Source organism: Protomyctophum parallelum (assembly GCF_964188405.1).
Source record: "Protomyctophum parallelum genome assembly, chromosome: 17".
Classification (NCBI taxonomy): domain Eukaryota; kingdom Metazoa; phylum Chordata; class Actinopteri; order Myctophiformes; family Myctophidae; genus Protomyctophum; species Protomyctophum parallelum.
Genome location: NC_139719.1, coordinates 30077448 through 30093358, shown reverse-complemented (window position 1 = coordinate 30093358; position 15911 = coordinate 30077448). Strand labels below are relative to the sequence as shown.

The 15911-nt window shown below is 44.3% G+C and overlaps 1 protein-coding gene across 4 annotated transcripts in view; it reads right to left on the bottom strand.

Moving 5' to 3' along the window:
• tmem94 (transmembrane protein 94) overlaps nt 1-15911 on the bottom strand; it is a 31914-nt gene that overhangs the window by 14029 nt on the left and 1974 nt on the right. For 2 of the 4 annotated variants that reach the window (XM_083787755.1, XM_083787756.1), the window contains exons 3-17: nt 11635-11754; nt 10599-10726; nt 9739-9875; nt 9148-9356; nt 8836-8987; nt 7693-7795; nt 7522-7608; nt 7256-7372; nt 6405-6461; nt 5098-5202; nt 2798-2971; nt 2438-2662; nt 1717-2017; nt 451-624; nt 148-250 (exon numbers count right to left, since the gene is read on the bottom strand). In XM_083787755.1, coding sequence (XP_083643881.1) covers nt 148-250; nt 451-624; nt 1717-2017; nt 2438-2662; nt 2798-2971; nt 5098-5202; nt 6405-6461; nt 7256-7372; nt 7522-7608; nt 7693-7795; nt 8836-8987; nt 9148-9356; nt 9739-9875; nt 10599-10726; nt 11635-11754 — 2192 coding nt within the window. The remainder of the gene's footprint in view (nt 1-147; nt 251-450; nt 625-1716; nt 2018-2437; nt 2663-2797; nt 2972-5097; nt 5203-6404; nt 6462-7255; nt 7373-7521; nt 7609-7692; nt 7796-8835; nt 8988-9147; nt 9357-9738; nt 9876-10598; nt 10727-11634; nt 11755-15911) is intronic. The other 2 variants (XM_083787757.1, XM_083787758.1) reach the window with 2 other exon arrangements.

Below are 15911 nucleotides of genomic sequence, written 5' to 3'. Positions count from 1 at the left end.
TGCAAAAAGGGGAAATGATAGTTAGGTCACCAAATGGAGAGCACCGTGGGCGAAGGGCCTGCAACACAGTTCAACCAGAATCCAACCTGGGTACGGTTGTTGCCAACATAATGGTCGATGCATCACAAGCATCAACTGTGTGCTTACCTGTCTGAGCTGGACAGGGGGTAAATGTCGGACCCATCCCAGAAGTCGGTGCAAGCCTCCAGGATGAGGTCAGCCGAACCGTGTGACAGCATCTGGACATTATCTGTAGGACAGAGAAGCTGGCCTTTACCTGTTCCTGTTAAGTTGACAAATCTAAAACTGTTCAATATGGATTTGCCAATCATAAAAGTACATTTCACTGTTTTGGAGACAGATGAAGATAGGCACACACTACAGAGCAGGGGATCAATACAAAACGCTGTTTTAATGGGCTAGGGGAAACATGGGAGACTGTATACTCACTGGAAGAGGAGTCTCGTACAAAAAGGGACATGAGGTGGGACATGGGAGGCTGCCGTTTGATGAAGTGCTGTGGGCGTCTTGGGCAGGAGTCCTTGGTCTTCTCACCAGAGGGCAGCTGGTATAAGGCAAGGTGGTTCTCCTGCTTAAACAACTCTCTCGCACCGGGGGTAAAGCCTGACACGCGCGCACACGCGCACACGCACACGCACACACACACACACACACACACACACACAAAAAAAACGTATGATGCTCAGTGGTTCTCTAACGTTTTCATGTAGTATAAAGATTGTAGTATAAAGATTAGCACAAATGTTTAAGATTTTTCTAAAATAGCAGATCTTATATCTGTCATTTCTGAATATGTATACAATAATGGTCAAAGTGGGTTAAAATCTGAAGTATAAAAGCTATGCTGTGCCAACCAGACCAAAGCCATATAAACTGACTAACCTAGCCATTCTGGGTTGAGGATGGCATATTTAATTAACAGAGAGAGGCAATAGAGAGGGGGACCAGTAAGGACCATCCTCTGCAGAGAATGAAGTTATACTTAAGCTCCTCTTGAAACTATGCTTGGCAAAAAAAAGTGCTGTACCATTAGGGGCCGGGCTGGGCAGATCGTGATAAAATGTACATAAATGAGGAAGATAAGCCATGGATTTTAATACTCTATAATAATATGAATAGATCTAACGGCCTATCACAGCTAAAATAAACGCAACAGTGTCACTGGAGTTTCCATCTTGCAAAGTACACACTTTCCAACTGTGACTCCAACTGTGTTTACATTGAGCTACCAGCGGGGAGCAAAGTGTATGTGAAAGTGATTGAAATGGGAGAAAATCAGGAAGTACAATTCACTGGAGGGGGACTTTCCACAGAAAACCAACTACTAGTAAAAAAGACTGCTGGTTACAGCAGTGGTTCACTTCCCAAACTGGGGTTTGAGGCCCCCAGAGGGGCCCCCAGATGAGTAGCTTAATGTGCAACATTGTTTTCTCACTCAACAGTAAACAAACCAACATACAGTATAAGTGTACATATATGCAGGTTATCTGAAATTGACCAAATATTATGTAAGAAAGGGGAATTGTTAAAATAGTCAAACTACAAGCTCACAACACCTTGTGAGCTTGATCCGCAGTTCAGATACGATTACTTTCGGGGGTGGCAGCACTGAAAAGTTTGGGTTTACAGCACTATTTTAGCACAAACATTCCACCCCCTGTGAGCAACAGTGTCAAGCATGCCGTCCACACTTGCCTATGAGCCGGGACAGCTCGCAGAGCCCCCAGGGCACGTGCACGGGCAGCACAGCGCCATGGCTCTCCTGCAGCGCCAGGTTGGACAGGTGGTCGGAGAAGCGACACAGCTGCTGCGTGACGCTGGCGTTGCACAGGTTGAGCATGATGTTGAGGCCCAGCGGCTTGAGCGAGGGCAGGTGGCCCTGCCAGGAGAGGTCGTCGAACTGGATGCTGACGGGGTTCTGCTGGTCCTGCGACAGGCTGAGCATCTCCAGGTGGTAGTCGCACACAAAGTCATCCGCCTCTGGGCAGCCGAGGTCCTGGAAAAGAAAAATGACAAAAAAATGAAAGATAATTTTATATTATTTATTTATATTTTACACTTAAGGTTACAATTAATAAGGCACATAGGCAAGTACTGGGTTCAGACAATGTCAGGGATTAGGTTTAAGGTGAAGTTGGTTTTAGGGCTAGGGAGAGAGATTTTGCAGTAAGGGTTGTTGCGTGTAAAAGTTAGTGAAAGTGATTTTAGTTTATTAAAACAAAAAGGTTTGTGTTACAGGTTAAAGCTTCACATTCTGATACTAATCATCGTTATAGTTTTTGTCCCCCCCCACCCCCCCAAAAACAAAACTAAAAAAGACCATCATTATTAGGTTGGGTCAGCAATTCAAATGTGAATAATTGCATTTGACGTCCCCACAAGGATACTAAAGTGTGTGTGTGTGTGTGTGAGCTACCTGTTCTGGGTCCTCCTCCTCCCCTCCCTCTGTGTCGTGGCTAAAGCTGACGTTAGATCCTGAGTGGTGTTTGGTGCGCGTGTGGACGTTCTGGCCTGCCAGCCGCGGCCGTAACACGTCAGACGAGCGAGCCGTGTCGTGGGATGTCTCGCTGGGCTCGGGCCCCTCCCCCAGCTGCATGGAAGACTCCATCGGCAGACAGAGAAGGGCCTCTACTTCCTGGACCTGGCGGACAGGAGGGATAAACCAATATTACTGTATATTGCCCAGCCCTAGTAATGATGAAGAGTCAATAAGCTGTACTCGTCTTCTCATACTGTAAGGAAGAGACACACACACACACACACACACAAACATTACCTCATCCCGGTCATCATCACCTTCCATGCGGCAGAAGGAGTTCATGGACAGGTCATCTTGGAGGTCGTCTTGGCTGTCATGAGAAGGTTCTACTCGCCCGCTGAAAAAGAGCACCGTCTCCGGACTGGGGCTTGGCCACGATAGAATGCCCTGCTTGTCTACACAGCACAGCACCTATAGCACACACACACACACACACACACACACACACACACACACACACACACACACACAATATGTACAGTATGTATTATGTAAGTAATCTCACATTTTGAGTGTACTACTTTATATACCTAAATAATATACATTATCTTCGCTGTCCATCAGAAACCTGTCCAAAACCATTACTTTGTTTTATTTAGTCACAAGCTCTTGTTAACCCATTCAGGATGGGAACCCCTTTTTGTGGTTATGTTATACTGAAATAGCAGAAAAATAGCAGATCTACGCGGCACTCGGCTTGTAGATCTGCAATCTTTGAAAAATCTTGAAATATATGGCGCAAATCTTTGAATATTTCACAGCAAACGTTTTTAACTCATATCTTTGCTTCTTGGGGGTCCCTGGAACAACATATCTTCAGATGGGGGTCGGTGGCCAATTACATATTATTCTGGCGGTCCTTGACACAGTTTGAGGACCACTGATATGACACTATCAGCATAGAAACATTGTTTTTTCAGGTATAAGACTTTAAACCTGGCGTCCCTATTTTGATCATGTCATTAATATATATATATTCTTAGTGACACTGTCACTAGATTAAATAGATACAATTATTCTACCCATCAGTGAGGATATACATATGCTTTAGGGTGAATTACATGGACACAAACGCACTACTCACAGTGACAGACATGCTGTGTAGTACACATACACACTGTATAGTATACAGTATATACTAGTGTTCACTTCACTCAGCATTCAGCATGCAGTGTAGCTCTCCACTCGAAATGAATGAATCATGCATGTTCTCATTTTAGTTTGGATTGTGCCTATACTTCAACTTCGTTGCGCGGCGGTGGTACCGCACACCCAAAATAGCCGCTCTACAAGCTCACAACGCGTCGCCTGCGACACGTTGCGAGCTTGTAGATCCTATAATTCTGTGTGTGCACACTGTACACACCTGCACGGTCACATGCTCAATTAAGAAAGATTTATTTCAGCTGCACTGATGACACCGGCCAGGTTCAGACTTAGGTCACATTCACACCAGAGAGCTTTGCTGCGATTAAAACGAATCCTGCTGCGCATTTTCAGAAAGTGCACTTCGTTTGACAGGTGTGAAGGCTCATTCGAATCCTAATGCGTATCAAAGAACCGCATTTAACTCCGAGCTAAAACGGGGGTGTCGCTTCGCTTCCAATCGCACTTGATTACGATTCGGTGCAGGTGCGAATGCAATCCGCAGTAAATAAAGGAAATGAAGCAAACAATGTGGCGGGTGAGGAGCTGAACACAGTTGGAGACGGAGAAGGCATATTTTATGCAGCGCAAAGATGTCCCGTTACCGTGGATAGACGTGATCGAATGAGGAGACTGAAGCCCTGATCGAAATGAGGATGAGTACATTAATCAATTGCTTAAGAAAACACATAAAAACACTGCAGTGTATTATAGCCTACAGAATATTCTGTCTGTCTGTGTCTCTGTGCGTGCCGTAAACATGGAGTACTGTCACTGTGTGGGGACTGGGGAGTAGGGACTTTCATCTCGATAAACCTGTAAACATTTTTGAGCTGCTGTCTGTTATATCAGTGCGCTCAGCGCTGTGCCTCCATGCCCAAAAGAACAGTGCGTGGCTGCGTGCGTATAGTGAGAGAGGGGGTCCAGTCCCAGACGGCACGACACATGCAATTTTATCACCATAGATTTCACTGTGTAGGCTAGTTTATGAATGGAACACATTGATAAAGGTCCCCCCTGCTGCGTTTCCAATTGCTGCGGATGACAGTGTGAAGGCAAACCGCAGCAAATTAAATATGCAAGAATCCCAATTTCTCCGCCCATACGCATTGAGTCTACCGAAGTATTAGGTGGGATCAATGTGACCTTAGAGCCTCAGAGGGGAATTGTTTTAACATGCTGTTCAGGATGGAGAGGATACTTTTCTCCGACGGTCAAAAAGGACAAGATGAGCAACAGAACAAGCTGATGATTTCAGCAGGAGGAGTACCGGAATGCTTTTTTTCTCCTTTGTTGGGGAAAGGGGGGGTGACAACCGTGCAGGACAACCCGCGGGACCTGCAGGCAACGGGCCGGCCCGCGCACCACTATTGTATACACACTCTACTCACAGTGACAGATCCTAGGTTGTGTAGCAGGCTGGAGGTATAGCAGAGTGTCTGAGATTCTCCCTTCAAGACGCTCACCAGATGTCTCCACACAGAACGCAGCATTTCCTACACACACACACACACACACACACACACACACACACACAGACAGAGTGGCAGTTGAACCACCACTCTGTTAGATACAGTCCTCCTCCAAAATAAATTCCAAAGTTTTCTATAATAATGCAACAAATCAAACTTTTTTGAGATGTGTGACTTTCCATCCTGCCCGTGGCTTCGTTTGATGAGAGTCCATGATGGCCAGCCCAGCACAGCAGGGGACAAAACAATCACAATGACATCACTGCTCAGTCCTGACACAGTCGAGGGCAGCACCCCGATTAGTTCAGAACCACGGTTCCCTTCCTTGTTTCCTCTCTTTTTTTTAACAAACAAGGCAAATTTTCCATTATCCCAAAGAGGGAGATGAGGAAAGGACACAAGGAAAGGAAACCCCACAGTATTAATGGTGTGGGTGTCTAATTGGGGGTCATTTTCAGTCATGCAGAGCAGGCAGACGTTTGTAGAGCTGAAGGGTACGCACTAAAGCCCTTCAACACTGATTACCATTTACCTATACTATGTACTTTGTCATGTGACAAATAGCATTTGTCTCTTTCGTGACATTTTCAGTTGAAAAATCAGAGTAATACTTGTCCAAACAAGAAAGGTTGTGTAACTACAGGCTACAATCACTGTCCAATCCTTATTAATTCTAGCCTGCCACTTCCGTATTCAATGTTCTGAATCTGTAGCAATACAATAACCAAAAACGACAGACAGAATGGGATTTACTGTATTGATTCATCTTTTCACTGATTACCAAAGATGAGCAGACGAGGGGGAAAGGGATTACAGACTGGGTTAGCAGTTTAACATTGAGAAAATGCCAGGAATCAATTCAGTTTGTGCAATCTCACATCTAAAAGTTCATGGTCAAAGAGTGTTGATTATAAGATGAAGAATGAGAACAACCAAAGAGAAAGGAAATAACTGGCCGTGCAAGATGAAGAAAACTTATAGAAAAACAAGTTATATAAAATAAAATAAACCTAGACGAGATGATAGACAGATGGAAGGTGGTCATAATCAAAGATGTCCATGAAGGTTTCCATAAGTCAGTAGGATGGAGGAAAGGGTACACAGTGAGAGCTGTGTACAGGGTTCCACAGAGGACGTGGGGGGTGCAGGCCAGGGGTGAGGGCAGCGAGCGAGCGGGGGAGCGAGCGAGCGGAGGAAGAGGGAGGGAAAACAGTCAGAGGGTATACCTGGGAGGACACCACTTCCGTGTAGCTGCTTAGGGTATCCTCAGAGAACTTAGCAAGCTGGGGCAAGAGAAGAGTCTAGTTAAAACACAGAGAGAGACCTTCTCTGGGGCTGGGGCAAGAGAAGAGTCTAGTTAAAACACAGAGAGAGACCTTCTCTGGGGCAAGCTAGGGCAAGAGAAGAGTGACAGAGTCTAGTTAAAACACAGTGAGAGGGAGACCTTCTCTGGGGAAAGCTGGGGCAAGAGAAGAGTCTAGTTAAAACACAGTGAGAGACCTTCTCTGGGTATCCTCCAAGCAGGGGCAAGAGAAGAGTCTAGTTAAAACACAGTGAGAGACCTTCTCTGGGTATCCTCCAAGCAGGGGCAAGAGAAGAGTCTAGTTAAAACACAGAGAGAGACCTTCTCTGGGTATTCTCCTGGGGCAAGAGAAGAGTCTTGTTAAAACACAGAGAGAGACCTTCTCTGGGGCTGGGGCAAGAGAAGAGTCTAGTTAAAACACAGAGAGAGACCTTCTCTGGGGCAGGGGCAAGAGAAGAGTCTAGTTAAAACACAGAGAGAGACCTTCTCTGGGTATCCTCCTGGGGCAAGAGAAGAGTCTAGTTAAAACACAGAGAGACCTTCTCTGCGTCTCCTCTGTGCGTGTCATGTTTGTGTAGATGTTCGTTACAACATACGACACAAGGGCATGTGTCCTCTCCCTGTTAGGAGATATACCGCAAGTCACTCTTCCTGTTAATGCACACAACGTTATAAGGGATTGTGTGTGTGTGTGTGTGTGTGTGTGTGTGTGTGTGTGTGTGTGTGTGTGTGTGTGTGTGTGTGTGTGTTTTTTTAAGTGCGTTTTTGTCTCACCAGGCCTGTGGGTGCGGCGCGGCTGGACTCGGCTAGAACGCGGGCCTCTCCATAAGCATTGACCAGCACCCACATGAAAGGGAAGACCAGAGGCAGGATCGGCAAAACACCCATCAACTGGAAAGACAGTTACAGCTCATTCAACTTTTTAATCTTAAGAAGGAGTAGTTCAGCCGAACAAATCTCAAAGACTGTCCTACCGAGTCTCCTATTGACCCACACACACGGAATATAAATGATATAAAGACTATATAAACAGTCTATACCTGCAACTGGAAAAAGTTGAAGCAGTCAGGGGTGAGGTTAGGTGCATCACAGAAGTAGCGGACAGTATTCACCAGCAAAAACGCCACCTAAACCAAAATGATTGTTTTAAAACACGCAATGCCAATTAACAGAAGGAACATTCTCCAAACTCATCTACTGTAAGTGCTCACCAGCACAACAGGACAGGTTATCTTGGTCATGACTGACTGCACAGTGAACCTCTCATTATCCAGAGCCGTGATGGGCCGGGACAGGGCCATCTCCAAACTTTTCCTGTTGAAAGACAAAGATGGTAAGGGGAGAAGATTGTTCAAACCAATTCCTTAAGTTCTTCCTCATCGATTCCTGTCTTTAGTGAGGTTGGCGTTTGGCATGTGACATCACATGCTGTTTGAGTGGCATGTGTGTGCCAGTGAGTGCTATGTCTGAAGACCAGATTTTAGCTGTAAAAACACAATATTATGCTTTGGCAATATGCAGAGTGCAAGAAACTACCAGATATCGAAACAAAAAAAAACCTTTTCAGTGTCTGCATGGGTGTTTGGGACAGAAAGCATAGAAATGTCCTGAGGCTTGACCACAATAGTATAGGCTTGTATAGCCTCACTGTATATGGACAATTTACAAAGAAGAAGAAAAAAGGAATCATTGACCACGTTGATTGATTTGGTAAAATAAAAACAAAGTCTGGAGAATCATTTGGATGATGTGTAAAAATATTTACCCAAAAGCTTTACTTTTGAGAAATAATTTACATTCTCTACCCCTGAGGTATGCAACACACTGTCGGCTCAGTCCGACCTTTGTTTATCCATGTATACGCTGAAGAGAACAGTTAAGAACACTGCCACATCATAATACTCAGCAATACAGTAACAAAACACAAACTTTAAGCCCAGTAGTTCTTAAAGTTGGGACGCTAATTAATGCCTGCCACTAGGTCTTAACCTGCGTCATGGGAGTGTGTCCAGTGCATTGAGCGCAATGTTGGTATTTGCACCACTAAAATGTGCCAAGCTAGCACAACAGTTATGGGGGTCGATTAAATGAAACGGATTGAGAACCAGTGCACTAGCCCAACATAGCCGAGTCACCAACCTGACAATGTCTAGGACTGGTGTGAGGACAACTCAACATAGCCGAGTCACCAACCTGACAATGTCTAGACTGGTGTCCGGACAACTCAACATAGCCGAGTCACCAACCTGACAATGTCTAGGACTGGTGTCCGGACAACTCAACATAGCCGAGTCACCAACCTGACAATGTCTAGGACTGGTGTGCAGACAACTCAACATAGCCGAGTCACCAACCTGACATTGTCCAGGATTGGTGTCCGGACAACTCGGAAGAGCCGGTGCTGCTGGGGGCTCTGAGGGCTTCTCTTTTCATTGGCCAGCGGTGAAGGAGGAGGGGATATTGGGGGGAACACGTCTCCTGGCTCCAAAATGATGTGCTCGTCATCCTGGGAATGAGTAGTAGACACAGAGGAGACACGTAAAGCCTGAGGTATTCAATGAAAATAGCTATAGCTAATCTACAAGCTCACAATGTGTGTGTGTGTGTGTGTGTGTGTGTGTGTATGTGTGTATGTGTATGTGTACAGTATCAACACATGTTCGAACCTTGATCCCCCTGAGAGAAGCGAACGCCTCTTGTCCGGGTCTTAAAGCTATAACATCCCCTTCCACAAGCAGACTGACGGGCAGGTTGACCAGTTGGGAGTCTCGGTATGTCCAGTGGAGGGACCAGGACGGAGACGAGGGAGTGTACAGGTCAGGGTAGAGAGACGGAGACCACCGTATCGCCTCAACTGCACACCCTGAAGTATAGTCTTTAGTGGGGAAGTGAGGAAGGGGGGGGGGGGGGGGCAAGAAGAACATTAAAGTGTTTCAATGAGGAGATAGAGAAATTCAAAGAAAAGTGAGATCAAAGGAGGGAGTTAAATCTCAGACTTTAAATTGTGTTTTGGATACTTTCGATTTGGTGATAAAAAAAAAAAATTGCAGTTTGTATTGGGGTGGGGAGGCGGGCGGGGCAAGGCGGGGCGTGGGTCACGATACATGGACAAAGCATTTCCGGGGGTCCCAGGCCAAAAACGTTGAGAACCCCCGGTCTACACCATCCCCTCAGTGCCATGACCAAACAGGCACTATAGTAGGGGCAACAACCCCAAAAACTGTGGATCAAAATCTAGTCTAGAGTTGAGTTCTCACCGTTGAGCTGTGCAATGATGAACTTGAGGCGTCTGACCATCTCGCTACTCTTGAGCTCCTCCTGTCGGCCAACCAGCAGCAGGTTGAGGATGAGAAGCAGGAAAAGAGCAGCAGCATTCATCAGCTCCATGCCAGTACTGAGAACAGAAGAGCCACCCACAGGTGAATTCAAAAGAATCAATTTGTCAGTTCACACAAGGCAATTAAGTGTCCGTGTTTTTTTTGCGTATGCATGCAATAACGCAAAACCATTCAAAAGTCAACCAGTATAGAGCGTCGCAGTCTTTCAGAAAAACAAGTGGCCCGGGAAATGAAAACCCAATGCATTCTCCCATAGGCATTTCTTATTTAATTTATTTAAAGACCTTTTAAGCGCCGTACGAAGCCAACTCTTGTCGTGACAAATCATGACAACACACACAATTCTTCGGGCCAAACAAATAATTACAAAGAAGAAAAACAACAAAAAAAGTGTTGTAACCTGCCGTTCTTTTCTACTTTCTAATTCTTTGTTTGGCCCGAAAAATTGTGTGTGTTGTCATGATTTGTCACGACAAGAGTTGGCTTCGTACGGCGCTTAAAAGGTCTTTAAATAAATTAAATAAGAAATGCCTATGGGAGAATGCATTGGGTTTTCATTTCCTGGGCCACTCGTTTTTCTGAAAGGGGGAGGGACTGCGACGCTCTATACAGATAGTATTACACCCTCCTGTGTTCTAACCAGTGACCTCCGAGTTACTGGTCAAGGCCAACTTACTACCCCATTTAGTCACATGGATAAGTCTTTTAACAATTTATTAGCCGGGACAAGTCTTTCATAGATATTCAACGCTAAAACCATTTCCATTCAGGTGACCCACCTGCCCTGCGGCTGGCTGCCAGGACAACAGACCAGTCCCAGTACCACCAATAGAGTGAGGGCAGCGCCTGGCCAATGGAGACAGGAGGGACGGTTGTGATGGTAAAGGAAGCTCTTCAGCCAGCGTTCCTATGGTTACACAAACAACAGAAAACTATGATTTGCATCAACTTATGTAATACATCTGACATAACATGAACCTTTGTTTTAAGACTTTGGATGAAGAGCTCTGCAGCTATTCGTAGAGGGGAGATACAGTAAGGGTGTGTGCTCTTGGCATAGCACTTGCCCTAGCCTTGACCTGGCAGGCTTATGCAAAGGCTGAAATGTAATTTAGATAGATAGCATGATATGTAGACTGATACCAGGTCTTTTTTTTCATCAAAGTTTCTTTATTCATATTTTCAAGTCGAATAAGAGTAAAAAATAACATAACAAATAGTATTTTACCCCTCCCTCCCCCCAGAGTTCCCGCTCCGAAAGAGCCACAACCCCGTTATCTCGTACCATTAACAAAGATAAATTTAAATAAAAGGCACATACAAATATACATATTCAAATATAGAAGGAATGAATAAAATACACAAAAAAGTAAATAATAATAATGCAATTAAAATAAAATAAAAACCATTACAGTGGGGTCAGTGTTATGATTTATTAAGGATTGTTGATGTCAGCCGCATTCATCCTCTCAATATATGTTAAAATAGGTGGAGATTGGTGGAGATTTTTAAAGCGTACCCTCTTGTGGAGTAGAGAATCTTCTCCAATGTCAAATGATGTCGAACGTCATTAACCCAAGATTTAAAGGTTGGTGGGATTATTATTATTCTTATTTTTTTAATATTATACTGTTTACTTTAGAGACTAATAATAGGTTATTGGTTTACCTATGACCCCAGATTACAATGCATATCAAATGCATTCTATGCATTTGATATTATCTTGTGTATGCTTACTTGCTTAGTGTTTACTGTAATTTGCCCTGGATTAAGAGCGTCTGCTAAATGCCTAAATTGCTAATTGTGCATGCCTACCTGTAAAGAGACTCGTCTGCGTGCGGTCTTCTGATCTTGTTCCAGCAGACTGGTCAGCTGATCCCTGAGCGTGGTCAGAGCCTGGCCTGTAGACAGGCCTCGGATCACAGCCCCCTCCTCCTGCAACATACCGTCGTCAACACTGTAAAATGTGTATTCTGTATTCTCACACGACAGAATGGGTTACTAGAAAACAGTCCAAATATGAATGATTGGAAATTTAAGTTTCAAAGATAGTGCTGGCTTCGCTATATTTGCATATTTTCCAGGATGCAGTTTGGGTCACCGGAAAATGCAGAAATGTAGTGTTGTTTTCCTAGTTAACTGAATGTGGGAATGTCTTAAGGCATTCTTCAACAGGGGACCCTAGGGAGTCTCCAGAGTTACAACAGGAGGGGGGGGGGGGGCACAATTGTTTTGTGTGATCATGAACTTCCATTGAATATTTGTCTGAAATAGAGAAATACACTTTAACACAAATCCAATATTATTAGCAGAATGTTTGATGTGTATGACTCAAACATTTCAGGCCCCATTGACTTCCATTCATTATTTTTGCAATATTAAACCTACATTTAATAAACACACATACTTCTGTGGCCTAATTGCAGTGTGCACAAGACATCTGGCATGACAGTCCAGGAGTTTAAAAAACTAGAAAATAAATATGAAATACTGTAATGCTGGCTGATTAACTGATTCCGTTTATGGCTGGCTGGCTATAATCTATCCATACTGCTGGGAAAAGAAATGTTTAGCCTGTAATTAAGTGATATTTGGGGGGGGGGGGGGGGGGGGGTACTTATCTAATATAAATAGGAATGCAGTCCTTTCCCACATACTCATGCTCCTCTGTCTACGACGTGTATCCACATAGAAACATGAACAACACACATACACATATAAAACGCATTGATGTACACACATTCTCAGGGTTCAGCTTTCAAACGTCACATCCCACACAGATACACTATAAATAACTGCCCATTTCCCCAAGAGAAACAAAGCATCAACAAAATCCTCAAGACCGACTTAAATACTGACACACACACACAGCCAACCTAAGCAGTCTTAGTATAATAGGGCACGCCCACTACCTGACCTCAGATACCCACAAGCATAACACAAAGTCACAAACAAACACGTGCCTCGTGCGGATTATACACAGGCACATACTCTCGCACTTAGTGCCTAGAGGCTTACCTCAGCCTCATTTTGCGGACTTGCCTACACTAATCACCAATAGGCTGACGGATGCAGCGAGGAAACATCATATAAGACAACCGACATACTGTCCTCTTCCTCCTGACAAAGAAACCGTTGTCTTTCTCTGCCTCTCTCACTCAAAACTATTACTACCACCAGTCAGAGCTAAAAAATAAAATAAAACTAGAAAAAGTGCCCTTCTGGGCACAGGTCTCCACCAGGATAGGAATGTAGGACATTGCAGCTTGCCTTCATCTGGTGGTTGGATAAAAGGGCAACAAAAGTAAATTATCCACAGATCCGTGCAGTTAGAGGTAAAAACACTTTTCGGCCAGTTATAGCGCCACCTTGAGGCTGAGTTGAAATTGTTCATGTGGCATTTCGTCCTCGGCCTAGTGGGAATGTGCGTGCACAATTTCACGGAAACCACGCGATGTGTTCATGATTTGCAGCATTTTGTTTGAAACTGAGCACTCCTGTGAACTTTGGAAGCCAATCTTAACCAATCAGGATGGAGTCTGAGAAATCTGAAAGACCGGTTTCGTTGAATGGCTCTACAGAGACTGTGTACCAATTTGCGTGATGTTTGGACAAAATCTGTAGGTGTACTGTACTGTGCAAAAACTTGTTTTGCACAAAGCGGCCTCCTGGTGGCGCTATAACAGGCCGTTCTGGAAAGTTTGGGGCAGAGGTTCATCGTTGGCATCCAGGGAGTGTGTGTGCAAAATTTGGCATCGACCGGGTTAACGGTGGGCGAGATTAGCTGCTCACGGACACACACACAGACACACGGACGGACACACGGACGGACGGACGGAGTGCAAAACATACTCTCCCCCCATGCCTTCGGCCTGGTGGAGACAATAAAAAGGTGTGTGAGGAGAATATTTATATATTCTAGGAACTTAAAAAACAGTGCCCATGTAGGAGAAATTGCTTGTTCATCATTTGACTCATTTCTATAGACGGGAACCAGCCAATGATGCTTTAAACCTCACCCAATTCCCTCTCCTCTCTGGGCCCCATATAGTGGTGCCTGCCTAGGTAGACAAATCCAGCATCCAAACAAACCCCGGTTCATTTCAGTTCAGCTCAGCAGCTGGCTCAGAGAGAGAGACAGAGAGAGGGAGAGGAGAGGACAGGACAGGAGCTGAAATAGAAAAAGCAGGATGGACAGAGCAGAGGGAGAGAAAGCGAAAGAGGCTCTTTAAACAAGAGGACCATTGCCAACCTGGCCCGTATTACCCTTGTAGGGCTTTGTTCCACTTTTGCCAGCAAAGCGCATTCTGCAGTGAGGTAATAGGGATGCAGAACGAAGGTCCAGCGAAAAGGGGAGGAAATTGTATTTAAGAGAGAACGATGGCAAACAAGAAAAGAGCAAGACAAGCATGAATATAAGAAGCTGCAGGCGAGAGAGAGAGAGGGTAAGAAATGCAGCACAAGTCAAGTGTCCATTACTGAACTCCCTCATCCCATATCTTGACAGAAAAGTAGAAAAGTACAGATTCTCTGCCAGGATCACATAATGCACAATGGACTTCTACTGCTGAAGAAAGACATTAAAGTTACTCGCTCAGTCGCTCCACAATAATAATACCATTCCGACACTGACACATGGAATTATTATGCAATATGATGGTCACATGTCCACGTCCAGTAATCTAAATAGATATGATTTGGCAAACATACAAACGCATACAAAAAGTAATTTACACATGGAAAGTGAAAGCAGAGCTCCTACTCTACCTCAACGACTTCTAGGATACTCATGTTTCCCCTGAGGAAGAGAGCTAGTGGCAACTGGCAACATTTTTTAGCTTGTACTGCTAAGAGTTAATGATTACATAAATGGAAAGCTACATACAGGTGTTGAACACAGAGAGGAAAAAGAGATGGCCTCATTGTTGAACTTAGCAATAACTGGCCAAGGGCTGGCCATTTTCCATCCCTGTGCAATGTGCATGGCGTGCTGACTCAGTGAGGTTCTCCAGTTCTCCTACATAATATCTGTGTTTAACTATAGAATGGTTTGATCAACTGCCAGAAACGGAGGAGGGAGGGTGAGAGACGCAGTGATAAGTCGTTACTCTTTAAACAAGAGCTCCACTTATACATTAATAGATCTATTCTTCATCACCCCAGTACACTCATTATGTCATTGTATCCATGTGTGTGTACAGTAGGAGGAGTGGGATATAGCGATATAGTGCTAGCTGATTAGACTATAGTGATATCACAATCATTTACGGACCACAGGAAGATATTTCTCAATATTGTCACATTTTCTCAAAACGTTAATTGTCTTTGTGGAATGGGGGACTCTATATACCTTGCAGTATTTTTCAATAACCCCTTGGGTTATCTTGTTTACTTTAAACCATGACCACTTGCAGTCTTGCACAAATATAACTTGCATTTACTGTAGAATTTGTGTTGGCTTGGCTCTATTAGCATCACTTGAGCAGGGGACCTGGGTTCAAATCCAGGTTACAACAGGAAAGGTACATAGTGCAGCTTTAAATTACTGCAATATAATTTGATTATTATGTAATTATTAATGTTGAACAGTGATGATGAGACTACTACATCAAAGCAAAGCCCTGTGGATATGTGCAAATAATGCCAATATCCAACCAATCACAAATAGGATTATGTTGCCTTACAGTATTACAGTCTATTACCTTATTACCGTCTCCCTACGGCCTTACGCACCAAACCCACCAAAAATATAACTTATACAATTGGGGTGGTTGCATTTGGTCTCACTGCTGTTCAATTGAGATATTTAGATCCTGTGTCTACTGTAGGTTGGACATGTGGTTTGACACGCTTTATAGCACCCAAAGGTTTGTGTGCTATTATTGATGACGTCTGGTCATCCTATTATATACAATGTATTAATGTCTATGAGAATACGCACAGTCACCTTTTTTTTGCCCAGAGTTGGAAAATAAATTTTAGGTGCGGGCATCCGTGTGCGGGTACATTCATTAACATGGAGCTGAAGAAAAGCAGCATGCGTCTGTGTGCTTATGCTCCCGTGGGTTTTGTGCATTATGCTCCCTTAATAC